A 21,157-nucleotide genomic window follows, 5' to 3' on the forward strand; every position below is an offset into this window, starting at 1 on the left:
CCACTTGCCTTAAATGTGCTTTAAATGAATTACGTGGACGCGGGTGGCGCTGTGGGTTAAACCACAGAGCCTAGGACTCGCTGATCGGAAGGTCGGCGTTTCGAATCCCCACGACGGGGTGAGCTCCTGTTGCTCGGTCCCTGCTCCTGCCAACCTAGCTGTTCGAAAGCTTGTCAAAGTGCAAGTAGATAAAGAGGTACTGCTCCGGTGGGAAGGTAAACAGTGTTTCCGTGCGTTGCTCTGGTTCGCCAGAAGCGGCTTAGTCATGCCGGCTGTACGCCGGCTCCCTCGGTCAATAAGGCGAGATGAGCGCCGCAACCCCAGAGTCGGTCACGACTGGACCTAATGGTCAGAGGTCCCTTTACCTTTAACCTCCATTAGGTTAGGTTACAGCGTTAGAATATATTTTTGAATAGCTACAGTACTGTAGTTGAGAGAGACCAAAAATTGCACCAGCCGCCCAAAAGCACAATGTATGTTGCTTTGAGCCTCTTGAAGGGTGGGATACAAAGCCAGTATATGCTTGACATAAAAATAAGCATTCAGTTACTTCACATTCCTGCCTCACATAGTTTTGTTTCTTTGGGTTTCCCCCACTCTGAAGTATCTGCAGAATTGATTATTATGTTTTGGATGTGCCATAGAGCTGATCTCATGACACCAGGCATAATAATCCATTATGCCAATATAGCTTGTCATTGTGCCTGCTGGAAAGTGTTGTCCCACTACAAGTGTTCTCAAGTGACACGTGATGTTTATTGCTAATGAATTATATCAGTTTGTTGTTTTACCCACACAGTGCTTAGCATTGTTTTCTCCCATTTTATTTTCATGTGCGTGTTTGGCTACACGTTATTTAAAATATACGGCTCTTTAGTGATATTACTGATTGTTGAGTGACACGCCTTTGAACGCCTTCCCGCTGCTGGAATGAAGTTAATACTGCATTGCATTTGTTAGGTTTTGTAAACCACCCAGAAGACCTTGGCCAATGGGTAGTCTAGAAATGAAATAAACAACAACAGCATGGAAAGGCAGAGGTGAGTGAGGCAAGAACAAATGGGTACAAGTTATGAAAATTACAGTTGCTCAATAAATAAATAAATCTGGTAGCTTTGGTCAGAGGTTTTAGGTATTCTGTTTTAAAAGTATTTAAACAGTGCCCTGAATCACCAGGAAACTAGAAATATTATCTCTTTGTGTCTTGGGATTTCCTGGTTTTAGAACAGACTGACATCCAGAGAAACGCAACTAGAATGGTCAAGGGGTTGGTGTATTTCTTATATATGAAAAGGATAAAACAATGGGGATTTTTAGATTTGTTTGGGGAAAGGTGAAGGGGGACATAAAATGGATTTACAACATTAGAAATGTTGCAGGGAGATAAATTTTCTCTGCTCTCGGTATACCAGAACTCAAAACTGAAGATGTTCAGAATTAGATGTGCTATTGTTCAGCAAATGTTAGCCCCAAATCCATTGCTTTCTATGTATGATGGACCTTGGTTGCTTTATAAGGAAGTGGTCATGCATTTATTGGCAGCTGCATGATGTATGAAGCTGGCAGGGTACATGACTCATCATGTAGGCGGGCCAATGGCATGGGCAAAGTGGATGGGTTTAAAGAGATCTGGTACAGTATTCAGTTCCTCTCCTTTGTAAATGGAGGGGGACATGCATCCACAAGAATCTCACAGATCTTTTTGGAGGGAGGTATTAACATGGGACCTGGGTGGCGCTGTGGATAAAGCCTCAGCACCTAGGGCTTGCCGATCGAAAGGTCGGCGGTTCGAATCCCCGCGGCGGGGTGCGCTCCCGTCGTTCGGTCCCAGCACCTGCCAACCTAGCAGTTCGAAAGCACTCCCGGGTGCAAGTAGATAAATAGGGACCGCTTACTAGCGGGAAGGTAAACGGCGTTCCGTGTGCTGCGCTGGCTCGCCAGATGCAGCTTGTCACGCTGGCAAGACCCGGAAGTGTCTGCGGACAGCGCTGGCTCCCGGCCTATAGAGTGAGATGAGCGCACAACCCTAGAGTCTGGCAAGACTGGCCCGTACGGGCAGGGGTACCTTTACCTTTATTAACATGGTCAGATATATAGGGTGGAATACAATGTCATGCTAAGAAGATGGTTTCATCAGTGCCAGACAGAATGATCTTTTCTTTCATCTCCTGACCCTCCTGAACAGATTTGGAGAGGAAAGGCATAAGAGTCCCATTGAGCTATAAGGACTTCTTGTTCTAGCATGGAGGCATGTTGTCTTTGTGTTCTTGTGAATGTCTCAGAGTCATCAGGGATGGCAGCAGTTGGAAACAAAAAAAAAATGGAATAGGTCTTATGAGACAGTTCTTACATTAAGTATAACATGGCATAAAAAAACTTTATTCAGGTACAAGATGTTGTGATTTTCTCGAATTAGAAAAGGTGGGCATTTTACCATCTCTTGATATGAAACGTTAATTTTTTTACATATGATCTTAATGCGTTTTGTAAGATGTTTGGGATTTGAGACAAATCAGGAGTTGTTGGCTAGGTAGAGAGAATTTGCTAGAAATAATTGCATTACTAACAGTCAGTATTGAAAGCGAAAACATGACTTTATTATTTTAAAAACCAGAAGTGGAAAATGCCTATGTTTAGTTCCCGTCATAAGGGCGTTTCCATAAGTGAAAGGAAATATTCCCATAGTGATGTCATACTCTAAATGTGACGAGCTCCTACTATCAGCTATAAATAGCAGACGGATCTGCTGTCTTAAAGCAGTACTTGTGCGAGAATTTAGCATGTAAACTTCGCAGCAAAAATAAACCTACTATTGCATAAAAGGTTTTCCAATAATCTCTTAAGTGTTAAAAATAGCATGTTTTTACAAATAGCAGATGAGACTTGGTTTGCTAGTTAACACCAGTAGAGCAATGAATCTGTGAAGCAGGCTTGTATTCTATAATCCCACCTCAACAGGGCTGAATAAATTGCTGACTAAAGAGTGGGTTCCTCCTCCTAGCTAGCTTAAGGCCTCTGCCTTAGTGTCGTTATCTGAAAGTGTCTCTGTGTGAAGAATGGCCTCATACTACTCAACTGTAGAGTCCTTTAAAATCCCTGCATGTTTCTCTTTCCACATGAAAGAAAAGCAGTGGTAAAATTCTGTTGAATTTTTAAATGTTGGTAGCTGTGATAGATTTTGAGGTATAGGATTAGGAAAACAGGAGAACTGTGGCAATCTTTGTGTGATTGCAATTAGATGGTGAAGTGTTTTCATACTTGCATAGCTTCCAAAATTTGATGAAGGGGAAACAAGGGGTACTTTTTCTGAATGTGGGCACAGTACAGTAGAGCAGTAAAGGTCATCCACTTATGGGCGGGTTTTGGGACTTACGGCCAAGATAACTTTTGGAAATCAAATTACAGTGGTACCTCGGGTTACAGATGCTTCAGGTTACAGACTCTGCTAACCCAGAAATAGTACCTCAAGTTAAGAACTTTGCTTCAGGATGAGAACAGAAATTGTGCTCTGACGGCGCAGCGGGAAGCCCCGTTAGCTAAAGTGGTACTTCAGGTTAAGAACAGTTTCAGGTTAAGAACGGACCTCCAGAACGAATTAAGTTCTTAACCCAAGGTACCACTGTATACAAATCCCATTTTTTGTGTTAGACGTTATTTACACATTTTTAGCGGCACTAAGCCTCTCAGAATTAAAATACTACAGCTTCTACCAGATTCTAAACTTTCTAAACCTTAAAAACTAAGTGCACGCTAGCAAGAATGTAAGATCCAAAAACTGGGACATTTCAGGATCCAATCAGAAACTGGGATTGGTTTCTGTAATTCTGGCCTGTCCCACTTAAATTGGGACTGTTGAGCAGTATGCAACGTGTGTCTTTCTTTCCCAGACTGGGAAAAAGGTGGAATGCTTAGCACTGATGCCAGCTCTGCAAGTAGATCAATCATATGAGTGAAGCAGTACACCATTTTTGAACCTGACATATTTTTAGACATCAATCAAATTATATGTAATCTTACTTTATGCTAAGTACACAGCTATGTACTATCAGACATTGCCTTTCCCATGTACATAATGCAGCAACCTTTGCTGGTGCTAAGCTGGTCAGGATCTGGCCAGTGCCTGGGTGATGCCCTAAGTTGTATCTATTGGTCGTTAACCTGCCCTGGTGTGCCCTTCCTATCCCTTTGTTTCATCATGTTGTGTATGGAATTATCAACACTGTTTGCTATAACAAGAATACAACATTGCCACTCCACAGAACAAAAGCAATGTAGTAACCGAAAAGTTAATATTCCTCTAAATTAAACTGTCAGAATATAGCTATAGAGATTGACTTTACATGTATCTTATTACTGAGAAGACTATTACTTTCTTTCTGGGATATGAAGCACATTTGCATTATCAATTTAATCATTCTTCATATATGGTGGCATCATCTCCCACTGAAAATAGAGCCAGGTTCTTAAATATTGTTGGCAATATTCCATGGACTTCAGATGTCTCATAAGCTTCAGTTTGGAGCTTTTTGGGTTATTTTTTAGCTATATTAAATTATTATTGAATAAACCTAAAAAATTCCGTAACAATTCCAGAAGTGCCTTCCCAGTTAGGTGAATTATCAGCAGTGGCGTAGCGTGGGTTGTCAGCACCCGGGGCAAGGCAAGTAATTTGCGCCCCCTAACCCGTGGATTTTAGCACGCCCCCCTCCCAGCGCGCCCCCCAGATGTTGCGGCCGGTGCGGCCGGCCCCCCTGCACCCCCCACGCTACGCCACTGATTATCAGTTGGTGGTCTTTGGGATACTGCATGCTAGAGGGAGTTATTGAATTGTCTTCCAAACTTTGTTCAGAATTCCCTGTCGATCAGGTGTTATGCAAGGTATATCAAGTGTTTATATTGCAATGTCAGGAATTCTACATGTTTATACACTGATGGTGCTTGTTTATAGGGAATGTCAGAGCTGATTACAGGATTTCACTCCTTTAGGTGGAAAGCTGGGCATGCTTAAATTTCATTGATTTGGGAGTTTGGTGCATTCAACTATGCACTGGATTGTTGCCAAAATCTTTGCTGTTTTGGGTTATTAAGCTTCTGTGCTAGTTGTTCCAGGATGGTAGCTAGTGGTCTACAAATATCTAAGTAGATAAATATGCTTCTCAAAGTTACACATCTATAAAGAATACCAGGAGGAAGAAAGCCAGGAAAAAGTGTTGCTCTGCATAGCTGATGTGGTTTGGACCATGAGTGGAAGGAAAACAGCAGCAAATACAGTTCTGCAAATGCTTGCACAAGAATTGCACAAGATTTCACTCTCCTGTCATAGGTAGGTTCTTGTTCTTTTCAGCCTCTTGCACAGCCTTTTACACTAGTGCAAGAATATCCCTGGATTTAGTTAACAATCTAGCACAAGAGCTAAAACAATCCTTCTGTGGATTCAGCCAACAGCATCTGGGCTCAGAACCTGACCATTTTTTAAAAAAACAAACAAACTTGCATATCCTTACCTAACATGATGCCCTCCATATGCAGTTGGACTACAGCTCCCATCATCTTGTCATCATTGGCCTTGCTGCCTGGTAGGAGTTGTAGACCAAAACACCCAGAAGGCACTATGTTGGGGAACCTAGAGTATACTGTACTCTGATGACTGGCATGCATTTTCAATACAGTGGTACCTCTGGTTAAGAACTTAATTCGTTCTGGAGGTCCGTTCTTAACCTGAAACTGCTCTGAACCTGAGGTACCACTTTAGCTAATGGGGCCTCCCGCTATCACCCCACCGCCACTGCGCGATTTCTGTTCTCATCCTGAAGCAAAGTTCTTAACCCGAGGTACTACTTCCAGGTTAGTGGAGTCTGTAACCTGAAGCGTCTGTAACCCGAGGTACCACTGTAGTCAATTTCTATATTCTCCAGTCGGGCATTTAATCGCAATATCCAGAGGAATAGCTGTGTTAGTCTGTTGCAGCAAAAACAATAGAATCTAAGAAAGACTTGAGAAATTTATTAAGGAATAAGCTTGCATGGACTGTAGTCCACTTAATGTGATGTGCTATTCTGAGTTAATGGTTGGGGGGGGGGGTAGAATTGTAAACAATGAATACAGAAGGAAATAAAATGCAGAAGACAGTGATCCTTATGTCACCATACATGCACACAAAACGACATTGGGAGGTTGAAATGTCACCCTGTTGTTCTTGTTTTATATTGCGATTTCTGATGTCAGGTTTATATTCCTTTTTTAATTGAGATTGACCTGTTTGTCCTATGTGGAAGAGTACTGTCAGCAAATGCTGTCAAGTATCACGTTGAAAGATGAGCAGGTGAATGAACCCCCTAATGTGGGTGAGATTATTAGGTCTTGTGATAGTGTTGCCAGATTAGAAATGGGGCCAGATCTGTATCTGCAGCAGAGTCTGGTCTGTGTCTCTCTTATGTGGCCTCTTTTTGCTGGTTACTGGCTGTTTCAGTTTGTAAGCAAATGCAGGCCTGCCACCCAAAACCTGTCAGAGGACTGTGTCATTGTTTGCTGTAGATCATTGATATGTGTGAGCAGTTTTAATGGGAACCTGTAAATGACGAGTGGTGGTCTCTCATTTATTATCATCATCATCTTATTAATCACCTTCCACACAGTCATTTCAAGATGGTGTACCATAAAAACAGCAGGGGGAAAAAGTTTGAGCCTGCTAGTTCAAGCAGGAGACTGGTTTCAGGGAAATGCTCTGTAGGACATCTTTCTGGACCAGTCTTTGCCAATCTGGTGCCCTCCAGGTGTTTTGGACAGCAACTCCCATCAGCCTAGTGGAAGAAGTATGGCTACACTATAAACTCCACAGAGAGGCTTGCTCATTCCTTTGCATCTGCTTTAACATTTTGCCCATTCACTGAAAGCATTGGGTTTGTCAGTGTAAGCCAATTCTTCATTTTTTCATTTGCAAAATCAATGTGAGCAAGAGATCTCTTAACCATTTTGAAGATTCCCTTCCCACTTTCCCTTCCCTGTTCTTTTTTTTTTTTATAGAAGCTTGATCATTCAGGCTTAGATTGGTTTGTACAGTGGTACCTCAGGTTAAGTACTTAATTCGTTCTGGAGGTCCGTACTTAACCTGAAACTGTTCTTAACCCGAAGCACCACTTTAGCTAATGGGGCCTCCTACTGCTGCTGCTGCACCACCAGAGCACAATTTCCGTTCTCATCCTGAAGCAAAGTTCTTAACCTGAAGCACTATTTCTGGGTTAGCGGAGTCTGTAACCTGAAGCGTCTGTAACCTGAGGTACCACTGTATGCTGAAAATTCCACTGACAGGAGTTTTAAAAAGTTTCGATGAAGGTGGCATAACATCATCATGCTTTTTGAAATACTGATGATTTTAATGTTAAATATGTTTGTGCAGTCTGATTGCACACATGGTTAACACAGAAGTTCAACAGAGTTCAGTGATGCTTACTCTCCAGCAAGCTGGCATCTTTGAGGTTAATTTATTTAAAAGGTAAAGGTAAAGGTACCCCTGCCCGTACGGGCCAGTCTTGACAAACTCTAGGATTGTGCGCCCATCTCACTCAAGAGGCCGAGGGCCAGCGCTGTCCGGAGACACTTCCGGGTCACGTGGCCAGCGTGACATCGCTGCTCTGGTGAGCCAGCACAGCACATGGAAACGCCGTTTACCTTCCCGCCAGTAAGCGGTCCCTATTTATCTACTTGCCCCCTGGGGTGCTTTCGAACTGCTAGGTTGGCAGGTGCTGGGACCGAGCAACGGGAGCGCACCCCGCCGCGGGGATTCGAACCGCCAACCTTTCGATCGGCAAGCCCTAGGCGCTGAGGCTTTTACCCACAGCGCCACCCGTGTCCCATAGCGCCACCCGCTATTTATCATTTATTATTTATTAATTTATTTGATTCGCATCCCAGCTTTTTCTCCAAGGAACTAAAGACACCGTACATTTTTTTTCATCACAACAACCCTGTGCAATAGGCTAGGTTGAGACACAGTGATCACAAGGTCACCCTAATAAGCTTCACGGCTGAGCGAAGCTTTGAACCCAGTTCCTAGACTCAGCGCTAACCACTGAACCACCCTGGCTGTACGCCGTGTAAATGTACCCTGTGTCATTTGCCTTGAGGGTGAGTGGTCCACACTTCTCTTGACATGGGAAAAGGACACCGTCTCAGTTCTTGTCCTCAGGAATTCGCACTGTTTTCTACTTGCGGCCAAGAGTCCGTAGTTACAAAACAAAGGCTTTATCGCTCGCCCCCGTGTTATCTCTGACTTCGAATTCAGGAGAGAAACTCTGCCTTCAGCTCGGCCTGTGTGATAACGCATGTTGCCGGTATGGAAGGGTTGTTTATGCTGAACTATACAAGCAAGTCTCATGTTCTTGGAGTGCTTGAAGTATTTTGCTAATCTGTCGGTATACTATGTGCTTGCGGATAAATATAGACTGGCAGCCTACACTCTGCAACTTGTAGGTCATCATCGTACGCTGAAGCTAAAAATTGCCCCTTTGGTTATGGAAAGCGTGTTCTGATCAGGAAACCTTCTCCAGTTTGATTGCTGCAGATCTTCAGCACTTAAAAGTCAACACTCGCCCTCCCTTGAATTTGGGGGGGTGAGGGAAAACCTACATGCTTATAGTGAAAGGACCAAACTGGGATCATGAAGCAAGCCATTTTTCCCTCAGTTTTAGAAACAAAAGAATTCTAAGGATTGGGACTTTTCAGGTATTTCCAGTCTCATGGAGATTTCACTAGCCTGCTGGAGAAGATCCAGTGTGATCAGCTTAATAAAAGGACTTGGTAGGTAAAAAGAAGATTCACCATGAGTCAACAATCTGAATTGTCATATTGGTGTTGAATGCATTTCAAAACTTTTACGAGCTACATATAAATATATCAAATACTAGTCGTATTTTTCAAAGCTTTACTAACTGGGTACAAGGGTTTGGTGTGTGTGTGATTTGTCTTTCTGTTGGTTTGGCTTTTGGCTTCAATTTTAGTTTACTACGTATCTGGAATACTGCGGAAGTGACATAATTTCTCCTTTCTCTCTTTGTAATGTATGTGTGGCACATAAGCAACAGTACTTTTTTTACATTATCCTAGACAACGCAGCACTGGCTCAAGAGTATATTATATTAGAATGGTTTCATTAAATGACATAGAGTTTAATGAAACCTATAGTTATTTGTTTCTCCCCCCCAGTAATCATAATGTCCATGAATAGGGCATTTATGCTGCTTTTAACATTTTTAGATTACAACAGTGTGACATAGTTTAAGTCAAGTGTTTGGGTGAAAAAATTAATATAGAAAACAACGTATCTGAGGAATGTGTGTCTAGGATATAAATAAATTTAAATGGTGAGAATATTCTGCAATTTAGTAATGCTAGAAATCTTGTATTTTTTTAGTCTACCCTTTTGGAAGGAAATTATAGGAGAACAAAATGCTTTTTTGTGGGACACCAGTGGAATTTTCATCAAGTTTCCATAACTTTATTGTGCATATATATAGGCTTTTTAAATATATATATGTAAGATTCAAGCATGTGAATTCAAGAGACTGAAAAAATTCTTAGAAGTAATTATAAAATTTTCAGATTTTTCTTCTTGCTAATTATATCTCACCTCCACCTTGCCCTGTCACTGTCTTTCTGCCATTTAATAGCTTTGCCACGTCCAGCAGTTGTGGTTGTTGATAATATAGTAGTTCTGTCACACCTGTCACATCCACATGATATCGTAGGTTGCTCATATAGTGTTGGAAACATAGGAATATGTCTACATGAGAGAGATCTGCTTGATTTGTCTTTAACTTTTTGAGATAGGTGGACATGGTGGCTTTATGTTTCCATAGTTTCCTCAGCCTGCTTAGTCTGAGGTGCTCTCTGTGTGTGCAAATATTTCCTGGAAACAGGGTTTGATTCTAGGGTCATTGAGTTCCAACTGGCCTGTTTATCCTTCTGCTATACTCATCCATATAAATAAAAACTCTGTGCAATAAGAGAACTTCTTTCTTTTCCCCCAGATGTGAACATTTAATACTGATGTACATCCTTTAAGTCAATGGTTTCTTTCTTTCTTTCTTTCTTTCTTTCTTTCTTTCTTTCTTTCTTTCTTTCTTTCTTATAGTAAGAGAACTAATGTTCTGTTTGATGTTGAAAAACATATGGGATTCTCTCTTAGTATAAGCAACCCTTAACATAGACTTGGTATTTTTGAGACACCTACCCATTCTCACATTTGCAGGGTGTGTGCATGTCATGCTTTGCCTTTCAGTTTTGAAGAGCAATTGTTTTTGCCACTAGTGTGAGATAGTTTGTGTTCACCCTTCTAACTATATTTGGAGAAGTGTCAGCCATAAATGTTCCATCTTTAATTGATGTTAGATATTGCACCGGTCTCAAATGGCAAGATGAACAAAGTAGGTCAAATTATATCAGCTGGTTTAGGAATATGAAAGTTAAAAAAGGTAAATCAGAACCTTGCTTGATATTAGGGAATTAAATATGACATCAGATAAAGGGTCATGGGCTTTCTGTCTGGCATGAGAGATTAAATTACCTTTTGTCTAGAATGTAAACAATAGGAACAATTTCTGAAGAGCTAATGTATGAGAGCAAGAGAAAAAAGTTCTTCTGTGCAGTTTGCATTTGGTTCAGGGAAAGAATTTAGGAACCTAACCCAATCAACTCCTGATTAACGTCAGCTGCTTTCAAAATCCAGTAAACATATTTCAGTATCAGCCCTGTGAAAGAGAAAACAGGGGCACTGTTATGAGACTTCTGCATCCAATATACCAATGTATTTTTTGCTTAGATTGCAAACTGGGGAATCAGAGAGAGGAAGAGAATCACCCTACCCCCAAATGCAAGGGTGTATCTAGGCCCAGTGCAAGCAGCACTATCTGTACCTTCTTTTTAGGACTTGTGTGTGTGTGTTCTAACAATGCACACTCCTGGCGTGAGCTTTGGCCCCCCACTATACCCTCTGGAAAAATTCCCCTAGTTTGCTTCTCTGTGCTTCCTGGTATTATCTATGGAAGTATCCCTTCTATGCATATCAGGCACATCATCTTCTGATGGGGCTGGTGTACTATGGGCAGCCTTGCTAGTGCAGCCTTGTAGATTTGTGCAAATAAAAAAAAGCATTATGTAAGTCCGCTTGACAAGGAAATCACTTATTTAAAAGGTTCTTATACTGTCCTTCCAGGACAGCTGAACAACTCGTTATGTCAACTCTAGTTAGGTATTTCCACCCCAATGGTGTGCACATTTATGCTTGGTAAGCCCTACTGAGTTCTGTGGGGCCCAGGTCGGTATGTCTGATGTTGTTTCCCTGTTCACTAGTGAAGTTTCCCATAAACAGCGCTGGCATTTTTCCAAAAAGTTCAACACTAAACAGCCCAGGCTCCTTGGGTGTTCTGCCTGGCCTTTGGTGTGGACTCAGTCTGACCCTTATGTTTCCCTCCCCTTATAAATGAGAGCCAGTATGGTGTAGTGGTTAAGAGCGGTAGTCTCGTAATCTGGGGAACCGGGTTCGCGTCTCCGCTCCTCCACATGCAGCTGCTGGGTGACCTTGGGCCAGTCCCACTTCTCTGAAGTCTCTCAGCCCCACTCACCTCACAGAGTGTTTGTTGTGGGGGAGGAAGGGAAAGGAGAATGTTAGCCACTTTGAGACTCCTTAAAGGGAGTGAAAGGCGGGATATCAAATCCAAACTCTTCTTGTTCTTCTTCTTATGGTCTTGATTTATCGGCTATTTTAAAATGAGGCTGCCTTTTAAATTGCATTTTAACCTGTATTTTAAATTGGGTCCGTCCCCCCTCTTTCCCCCCTATTATGTTTTTACTGTGATTTTATTGGTGTTAGCCGCCCTGATACTGGGGAGGGCGGGGTATAAATAAAATATTTATTTATTTATTTATTTATTTAAATATATGGGGAGGGAAAGGACAACATTTTATAATTAAATCTAATTAAACATATATTTCTTTACTTTTCAGCTTCTCCGGTGGGTAACGGATACATCAAGCCACCCGTCCCATCTGTTTCTGGCACACAAAGGGAAAAGGGACCTCCAACCATGCTGCCTATCAATGTCGATCCAGACAGTAAACCTGGGGAATATGTCCTGAAAAGCTTATTTGTTAACTTTACCACCCAGGCTGAGCGCAAGATCCGCATCATCATGGCAGAGCCCCTGGTGAGTCAAGGAGAAATTAGCTGAACACTTCCGCCTGTGGTAGTGCAATTGCTTTATAATGTTTTTTGCAGGTTTTATTTCACTTGACCCAAGGGAATAGTGTCATCTCACCATACTGAAACTCTGTGTTCCAGGTTATGGTCAGAAGGCATGTGATGCAGTTGCCTTGCTGGAGTTTAGCAGAATCCAGTCACTACCTAGATAAGGAACTGCATCACAAACTTGCATGTGTTGCCTTGAGGTCTGCAAAAGACAGGCAGAATATAAAGCTAATATATTTGTCTATCTATGTTGCTTATTAAGAGCTTATTGGCTCTGTGTTTAATTATTTACTATGAGTCAAGCTGAATTTACCAGGAATTGATTTGTTGCTTAGCTGTTTGGGAATTGAAGTACATTGGTATTGCTTCTTGACACCGTAAAAATGTGTGTGTCTACATACATTTCTTTAACCCTGCCTTTCGACCGTGGTCCTCATGGTGGTTAAGGCAATTGTTAAAAACAATTTTTAAAACAATAAGTAGTAAAACCTAGCAAAATGGAAGGCGGATAGCTTAAAAGCTCTTTTTGCTCGGGGTTTTCCCAGTGCAGAAAGAGCTTTTGAGCTCTCAGACTTGCTTATGGGACTCTGGGGGGCTCTCATGAGACCTCAAGATCTCATAAGAGCCCTGAAAGCAAGCCGGGGAGCTTAAAAGCTCTCTGTCTTGCTTTTTTGGGGGGTAGGGATAAGACCCATTTGGTGCACTGAATTCAGATAGTAAGATTGTCCTTAGATAGGTTTCTTCATCTCCTGCTCTTTTGTACATTGTATTTTTCTGCACTTTCAAATGCTGAATTCCTTCAATTCTCTTGATGGGTTTGTGCCACAGCAACAGGGACAGGATGCATCCAGTACAGTGGTACCTTGATACCTCGGGTTAAGTACTTAATTCGTTCCGGAGGTCTGTTCTTAACCTGAAACACCACTTTAGCTAATGGGGCCTCCTGCTGCCATGCCGCTGGAGCACGATTTCTGTTCTCATCCTGAAGCAAAGTTCTTAACCCGAGGTACTATTTCTGGGTTAGCGGAGTCTGTAACCTGAAGCGTATGTAACCTGAAGCGTATGTAACCCGAGGTGCCTCTGTATAGTGGAAGAGCATTTGCCTTGTGACATCTTCCAGAAAGAGTCCTTGAGCTCCTAAAGAGCTTTTATTCATATGTATTTTGCCCCTGAAACTTTGGTAGAAGTGTGAAGTGAGACTCAAGAGAGATAAGAGAGTCAAATAGCCCATTGATGTGGCTAACTATATGTCACCTTCATTAGCCCTTGCATCAAAACTATTGTGGTCATTTCTTTGCTATTTGTTGCCCTTAGTAATATGTTTATAGAGGTGAATTTTGGATAATGCAGCATGGCTGCCTTGTGTAGATTTAGAATGAAATAGTGCATTGTATATGATGTGGTAACTGGAAGTGCGTCTGCATAGGCATGCAGTGTGTGTATTTTGCTATTGGTCTGTATTCATTTATATTCCAGCAGTGTTGATTCAGAACCATTGGAAGTATGTGAAAGTTGAGAGTATTACAAAGTCCTCTTGAACAACTTCATTACTTTCCAGGCACTTGATCATAAGAGAAGAAAAACATGAGACTGGGATTGGGGTTATTTCGCACTAAATGACTATTGGTATATACCATTAGTTCATTTCCTTTGCCCCGCAAATGTTTTCTCCCCACCACTGCCAAGACTCCACTGATTCTGGCAGCAGGAGCAAATAATCATAATCATAATAATAAAGAACAGTGCTGGAGTGGGAAGAGAGTTTTAAACCCAGTGCCCTGGGTCAGGTGCATTTGATGAGCAGAAAGGGGCATTAACACTAGAGAGAATTGTTGTCAATGCTGCATACTGTGATTTATCTTTTCATTTGTTTTAAGATTGTTTTATTGTGGTTATATACTATTGTTTTAGATCGGCCTGTGCTCCGTTTTCGGGGTTAAGTGGGATACAAACTATTTCATAAGATAGGTAAATAAATAAATTATATTACCCCTCCTCAATGCCAGTGGCCACCTTATAGATGCTTACTCAGAAGTAAGTCCCATTGACTTCACCCTTTGGAATACATATCCATGTGCATGAGATCTGTTGACCTAACAATTAAGAACAATCAACTTTGAGGGAAAAAGATATCCTTGATTACATAAATCCAAAGAGAACTTCCCTGTTTAGGGTTTTATTCTGTTTAAGTTTTATTCTGTTTTTAGAATACCCAGCCAGATGGGCGGGGTATAAATGATGAAATTCTTCTTCTTATTATTATTTTCAAACAGTGTCAATTTTGGATTTGTGAAATTCTTAATTGGCAGCTTTCCTTTCCTTTCCTTTCCTTTTTTTTTTGCTCTGATGGTCATTTCAAAATTAAATTAAATAAAATATTTAGTTCTTCACGTGAGTGTAATTACAGTTGAAAAGAAAGCATAGCTTTCGTGCTGAGTGTCTTGACCAGAATTTGCGGTCCAAAGACCTTAAAAACAATGTGCGTGTAGCAGAATGGGGAATCAGTGCTTTGTCTATTCCTTTTTGTGTCAGTCAGGTGAGACTAAGATTTTCAGTCAGATCCTTAAGAGATTTATTGGGGTGTTGGGGTGTGTGAGTACAGGTGACTTGAAGCAAGAGTCCAGTCCGTGTTCTCAAGACCCTTGCATTTTGCTGTCCCTCTCCTGTGTAGCTATTAATGCTATTATTACTATAGGGTGGGCGAGTGCAAGCTATGCACTGAGAACAAGGGCAATTGAAAAATAATACGTTGATAAATAGTTTTGTTGGTGTTGGTGAGTTTCTTTCCATGAGTTTGTTGGGGTCCTTCTGGCTCTTCCCACTGTCTGAATTCATCATCATATATATTGAAGTTGAGTCTTCATGCCAATTATTTCTCTCATTTGTATATTTCTGAGTTGACTCAACAATTATTCTGGCCCCACCAGAAATTAAACACTAAGAACACAGATTATAGACCTCTTCTAGAAACATAGAAATTGCTTTGTCTCACCTTGTACCTGGTGTTTGTATGAATTGTTGCCCAGTTTATTTCCTGTAGATGCCAACTGGACTTTCAGTAAGCTGTGGTTACACTGGCTAGCTGGGATTGTGATAAGGATGTTTCTGCTTCTGTTAATCTCTAGAGAATTTCTCATTGGACCTGTCCCATGTGAGAATGCCTGGCCGTTATGACTCCTAGGGGATAAGGATATCTGGTTGTTTCAATATCTTTGTTTTTTTTAATCAGTGCTGGCAAATTCCTGTGGTTTGGGAGAAGCTGCCAAAAATGCTTCTGAATATTGCTGTACTGCAAATATTCCCAGACCAGGATGCCTGACTAACCAGGTTTCTTTATTTATTCACAGAACAGGAGTTGCCATCTACTTACCAGTGTAGTTCCTTGACAGCACTTTAATTCCTGTGGTCCAGCTATCATAAATGCCGGTGACCAAGGAATAGATGGAGATAACTCAGCTTAAAGCTGGTATGTCTCATCAAAATTTGATCCGTGTGCCTCTTGTTGCTGCTCATCTCCCCAACAAAAAAAATGTTCTTCCATAGGCTGATTGTTTTTCTTCTTCTCTTTTTCGTCTCCCAGCTATGGTGTCTCGAGGTAGGACTGAGAATGTCTCCTACTGGAAATTCTGAAAAGGCACTGCCAATCCATGTGTAGACAGTTTTGAGGTCATTGGTTTGATTCGGCGTAATAAACAGAAATTCAAATCTTCATTGAACACACAAGTAGTAGTATAGTTCTTTAGATCTGGGCCATAATTTGAAGAGCAGGATGTTTAGAGCTGCTTTGGGCCTATATTGCTACATAGACCATAATACAATACATCACACGTTCAACTGTGGGTAGGCATCGCTTATTGAAATTGAGGATAGCAAGCTGTTCTGAATATTCTTGAAGCTTCGGAGGGTGGGGTGGGGTGGAATTCTCTTGAATAAAATACTTATTCTTCAGAGTCATTCCTATTCACCCTGGCTAATTTAAATGAAATTGAATAACTGGCCATGCAATGGAATATTTTTGCTGAAAGGAATTGTGATGGACGACTCATTCTCATGTAATTGCTACTTTCCTTATTTTTTTTTTTTTTGTGTCTTATTTCTTTGCAGTAGTTACCTAGTATCTCCTCCTTACAATTGGTAAAGGCCTAGCTGGAACAATTTATTTTACACTGCTGGCTTTTGAGTTACAGCTTTTACTTTCTTATGGGGTTGAAGATTGTTTGTTCTTGGCATCTTATTTGCATAATTGTAACGAATTACCATTACAGTTATGTTCAACAAGGTTAATTCCAGAAAGTGTCTTGTAAAATACTCGTACATGCAGCTGGTGCAGACATAGCCTTAGTGTTGGTGCAGCCATAACCCTGTCTCATATTTTTTTATAAGTAAGTTTATAGCATTTGAAGAATCCAAGCCATGAGGCACAATTATCCTCATTTGTTTTGTGAAAAGCTAGCCTATTCCCGCCTTTCAGTGTGTTTAGCCCATGAATGAAGTCGTAGTCATGACTGACATTTAGAAAAGAAGATCTAGCCAATCAGACAAAGAGAAGGCTAAAGGGAAACACCAATTGGATGGTATTCCACTAAGCTTTACTCATTGTAGATACACTGAAATTAAGGGGCCTAACTTAGTCATGTTCATTAATTTCAGTGGGCCTGCTTTGAGTAAAACTTAGTTGAATACCACCCATTGTCTGGACTCTTAAAGAGTCTCTAGCCAACTTACAAAACTTGAAAAACATGAGGCATAATATAAAATCAGAAAAGAAGTACCCAAAAATACATTATAATAACATTTGTGTTTTTTTAAATCCATGGAATAGATCCAGTAAAACAGCAGCACAAATATTCAGCCGCAAAACGTATCATCCAGAAGAATCACCAGCAACTGCGTTACAAATCCAAAAATCTTCTAGCCGTTGTTTTTGATTTTACTGCTTTTAAATGGCATCCAGTGATACCACACAGCCTTCTTAAGACAAGTTTCTTATAATTTCTTGCAACTGAAAAAAAAGATATCCCTTATTAAATAGAAGCAACCAGACCTCTTCCGGTATTTTTCATTGTGATCTCTATTCCAGCTGGAGACAAATAAGGAGAACAATCCACCCAAAAATAGGATTTCAAAAGCAGATCCTTAAATCCAACCCACTGAAACGCCTTGTGCTTATCTTAACTTGGATCATGCCCAAATTATATAATTCCAAGCACAATGCTACCCTGAAAAGTCATGAGTTTCCCTTTATTTAGTGATTCTGTACTTTTAAAGCGCAGTTTCTAAATCTAACGCTGGTGCTGTATAAAGCCAAGTGCTCAGATGTTCTGCGTGAAGAAGTATTATTCATGGAGAAGACAAAGAAAGAAAATGTTTACTAATATTACTTTACCACTGTTTTGCTGAGCTACTCATAGAAGGGGAAAAGAGAATAACTTTTCATTCTCACATAATCTTTGATTTTCTGCTTACCTTGCCAATTAGCTACTTTGGTTGTGACCACAACAAACAATTCAGTGCGTAGCTACTGCACGTATTTTCAGGATTATGATGGGATATTAACCCACAAGTTAATAGCCATTTGATTATTGTTGTCTTCTTTTTTTGTTGGCTTTGCACAACAGTAATTAAATCTCATAAGGCTCTGGCCAGAGACAAACAACCTTAAAACTCGCATTTGCCATCTTTTCTCACTTACCTTTTTTTTAATGCGTTCAAGCATATGTTAGTGCTTCATGGGGTCCTTTTCAGAAATGTAAAAAAAGGAAAGCAAAAACAAACTCCAGACTGAGTATAAGAAAGTGTTTGGTTATATGAAGGTACTGGTACATTTTCATGTATGTTCAGGCAGTTCTGGTTCATCATTTTAAAAGCACAGTGTTTGGATTGCTTCATTCACACAGAAATGGCAAAAAATAGATTCAGCGGCACATGCTGCCAGGACGTGCCTTACTATGCAGCCTTTAAGTCAGCATAGGTTGAAATCTGTCCAGTGATTATGTAATCAGACCATAAATTATATGAAGAGAAATGACAAGAAAGTGTTTAGACTGGGAGGGGGGACCGAATCACGATTGAGTTTATTACGCCCAGTTATTCTGTTAATATTGCTCTAATCAGCAAGCCTTCCTTTTAAAATCCGCTCGTTTTCCTGGGCCTTATGAAATAGCCTGCCCACAGCCACCCTCCTGTTTGCCTCACTAGATTCCTTTTGCCAGATGGAAGAAACCCTTCTTCTTCTTTCTTTTTTTATTCACGGAAGCGATTTACATTTGCACAGCTGTTTTACTGTATGCTGCAATTCTCATTTTTCTTTTCGGTCGGTGTGTGTGTGTCCCCCAGTTTTTTGTTTGTTTGTATTTTAATATATATTTTTATTTATCTTTAACAAACCTCTATAATGAAGCATAAAATCGAACAAGCAAAACAACGCAATAAACATATCAACGATATCCCCATACTTGCAATACAAAAAGTATGAATCTAGGCATCCACATCGCACCTGAATTTTATTTTTATTTTATTTTTTGCAAGTTTGGTATGTTGCTTTGTATACTTTTAGACATGCATTTTGTAAATACCAGTTATGCATAAGAAGCTGTCCAAAAGAGGAGTGTGCTCTATCAGCAGGAGCAGCTGATCAGAGTTTGACTTTTTAGGGCTGCAGTTTTAACTTTGCTGTTTTTATCACAATAGGAAAGTGTGTCATTACACAAGTGCAGAGTGCCATTGTCTCTACTTTGCTAAAAATAAATCAATCAATAATTTTCTGCACATCTGTGAACAGGGAAAGAGCGTCAGTGGAAGAGGGCCCAAGTATGATTTTCAGATAAGATTGACCCTGTACTTCTAATTTATTCCATGTGACTTAGTCCTAGGTAAGTGTTCATGGGATTGCAGCTTTAATCTCCTCTTGAATTTTAAGGGGGAAATATCTAGCATGAATTATTTTTATCCTTAGTTATTTCTGATATATTTCTTTTCAGCCCTAAAGCTATTGTGTTCTGATGGTACTGTTGTTGTTTTTAAACAGAAATATGCATTGGCAAAGGAATAGATGGGTTTTAATTTCTTTTTATCATCTTTAGATATTTTATTGCTACTGAGACTTTCATATAGAAAATGAGTTCAGAGTATGCAAATACATTGGTAATTAAACTAGGAACATGAATATTTGATATTCTTGGGTTCTTATGTAATAGTTCCTTTGACCCAAAGGCTGATGAATTGCTTGAAATGAATAAACCCCCTCTTTATTCAGAGTTCTGCGGCTGTAGCTCTTGACTCTGGATTCAGCCTGCTGTTTTGTTCAAGCTGACATTGTATAGAGTGCAGAGCTATTTTTCTAGAAAAAGAGGTGCTGGAACTCAACATAAAAGCCTCCCTCGTTCTCTTAGAATGGCAATGGCCCCCACCTGAGAGGTGAGTTCCAGCTGGAAAAAAAGCCCCAATAGACTGTAAGTGAGCAACAGAGAGATTCAGATGAAGTAGAACAAGGTAATTGAGGCTAAGTATCCTCCCCCCCCCCCAACAATGGCAGATGAACCTCCCCGTACTTTGTAAAATTTCTGTTTCATTGATATGAAAGAATAGAATATCCACATCTAAATTTAGGTAGGAGAGCAAATGGAGGGGATCCAGGGAGTTGCTGGGTACTTTAAGTGCAGTTATGAATAAAATAATACTTCATCCCCTCAACAAACGAAGACATGAACAGGCAAGCAGGTAGACTGTTATCTGGCTCAGTTGTGAGCAATCACTCATTTGTTTCATCATTTCTAGAAGAATGGGAGGGGAGGAGGAAACTCATATTTCCAGGAGACCCTTTCAGTGGTGAATATTAGCTGACACCTATTAACAGATGACTGTTCCGGTAATTGATTTTAGACCACATCCATTTCTTTTTAACATTGTGAACAACCTGCCACTTGGCTAGTAAAAGTTTATTCAATGGTAATCACGAGTGATGACAATTAATTGTGGTAGACTGTGACATCTGAATACAAGCAATCCATCTGTGTGGTACAGTTATTTATATTGAAAGTAGGCAATCATCAACTTGAACGCTCACCATAATTTGTTTTTCTTTACCATTCTGTTTGTAAAACCTTTGTTGCAGCAGTGACTACACATTTAAGTGTGGTCCATGGGTCACGAAGAGTCGGACACGACTAAACAACAACAAAATGTTGCACAGAATTCACAAGATTGTGCTAAATAAACTTCCCCAAGCTTTGACAGTTTTGAAAGTTAACATTCTTGTCGAAATAGCTGCTTTTGATTTACAGTGCTGTACTCGTGCCAGTTTCCTAGACTAAACATGTGAAATTTGTGATAGAAGGAATCCTTGATCTCTGTTGTCAGGCTCATATTTGAATTCTTCTTGCTTTACATCTTATACACTTACTGGAAAGCCAAGGCGAATTGCCTACATCATAGATGACTTTATAGGATTTATTTCCTTGGTTAACGTTTATAAAATCATCACCAAGAAATGGTAACAAGGGCATAGCTTTTTGCGCTGTTAAACGCTGGTACGAATGTTGCTCTGGTGTGAATTGAATGCAGTTTTGCTTAACTCTGGAATGCAATGACTGGAGAAGAAATTAATAGAGATAATTTAGTAGGTGTTGGAAGCGGAGAAACCCTACAAGGGGCAGTGGGTTATGGCAGCTGCACTGTGGTTTTCAGGTTTCTGGGATTTGCGTCCCATTCTTTTGAAACAATTTGCTTGTTGTGTTACCACTTGTTTCTCTGAAGCTGGTGCTCAGCTGGGATCACAGAGTTGGAAGGGACCTCGCGGATCATCTAGTCTAACCCCCTTCAGTGCAGGAAAATGCAGCTGTCCCTTACGGGGAATCAAACCTGCAGCCTTGGTGTTATCAGCACCACGCTATTGCCAACGCTTGGAGAAAGTCAGCA

At 40.6% G+C, this 21,157-nt stretch overlaps 1 protein-coding gene across 13 annotated transcripts in view; it reads left to right on the forward strand.

The window, feature by feature from the left end:
* Window positions 1-21,157, forward strand: part of FRY (FRY microtubule binding protein) — a 191,417-nt gene that overhangs the window by 62,711 nt on the left and 107,549 nt on the right. For 10 of the 13 annotated variants that reach the window (XM_083436987.1, XM_083436985.1, XM_083436984.1 and 7 more), the window contains one exon: window positions 12,001-12,200. In XM_083436987.1, the coding sequence (XP_083293113.1) occupies window positions 12,081-12,200 (120 nt within the window). In that variant the 5' untranslated portion in view covers window positions 12,001-12,080. Of the gene's footprint in view, window positions 1-8,227; window positions 8,797-12,000; window positions 12,201-21,157 lie in introns of those variants that run through there. The other 3 variants (XM_083436992.1, XM_083436995.1, XM_083436993.1) reach the window with 2 other exon arrangements.

Source organism: Podarcis tiliguerta (genome assembly GCF_965153285.1).
Source record: "Podarcis tiliguerta genome assembly, chromosome: 4".
Taxonomy (NCBI): Eukaryota; Metazoa; Chordata; class Lepidosauria; order Squamata; family Lacertidae; genus Podarcis; species Podarcis tiliguerta.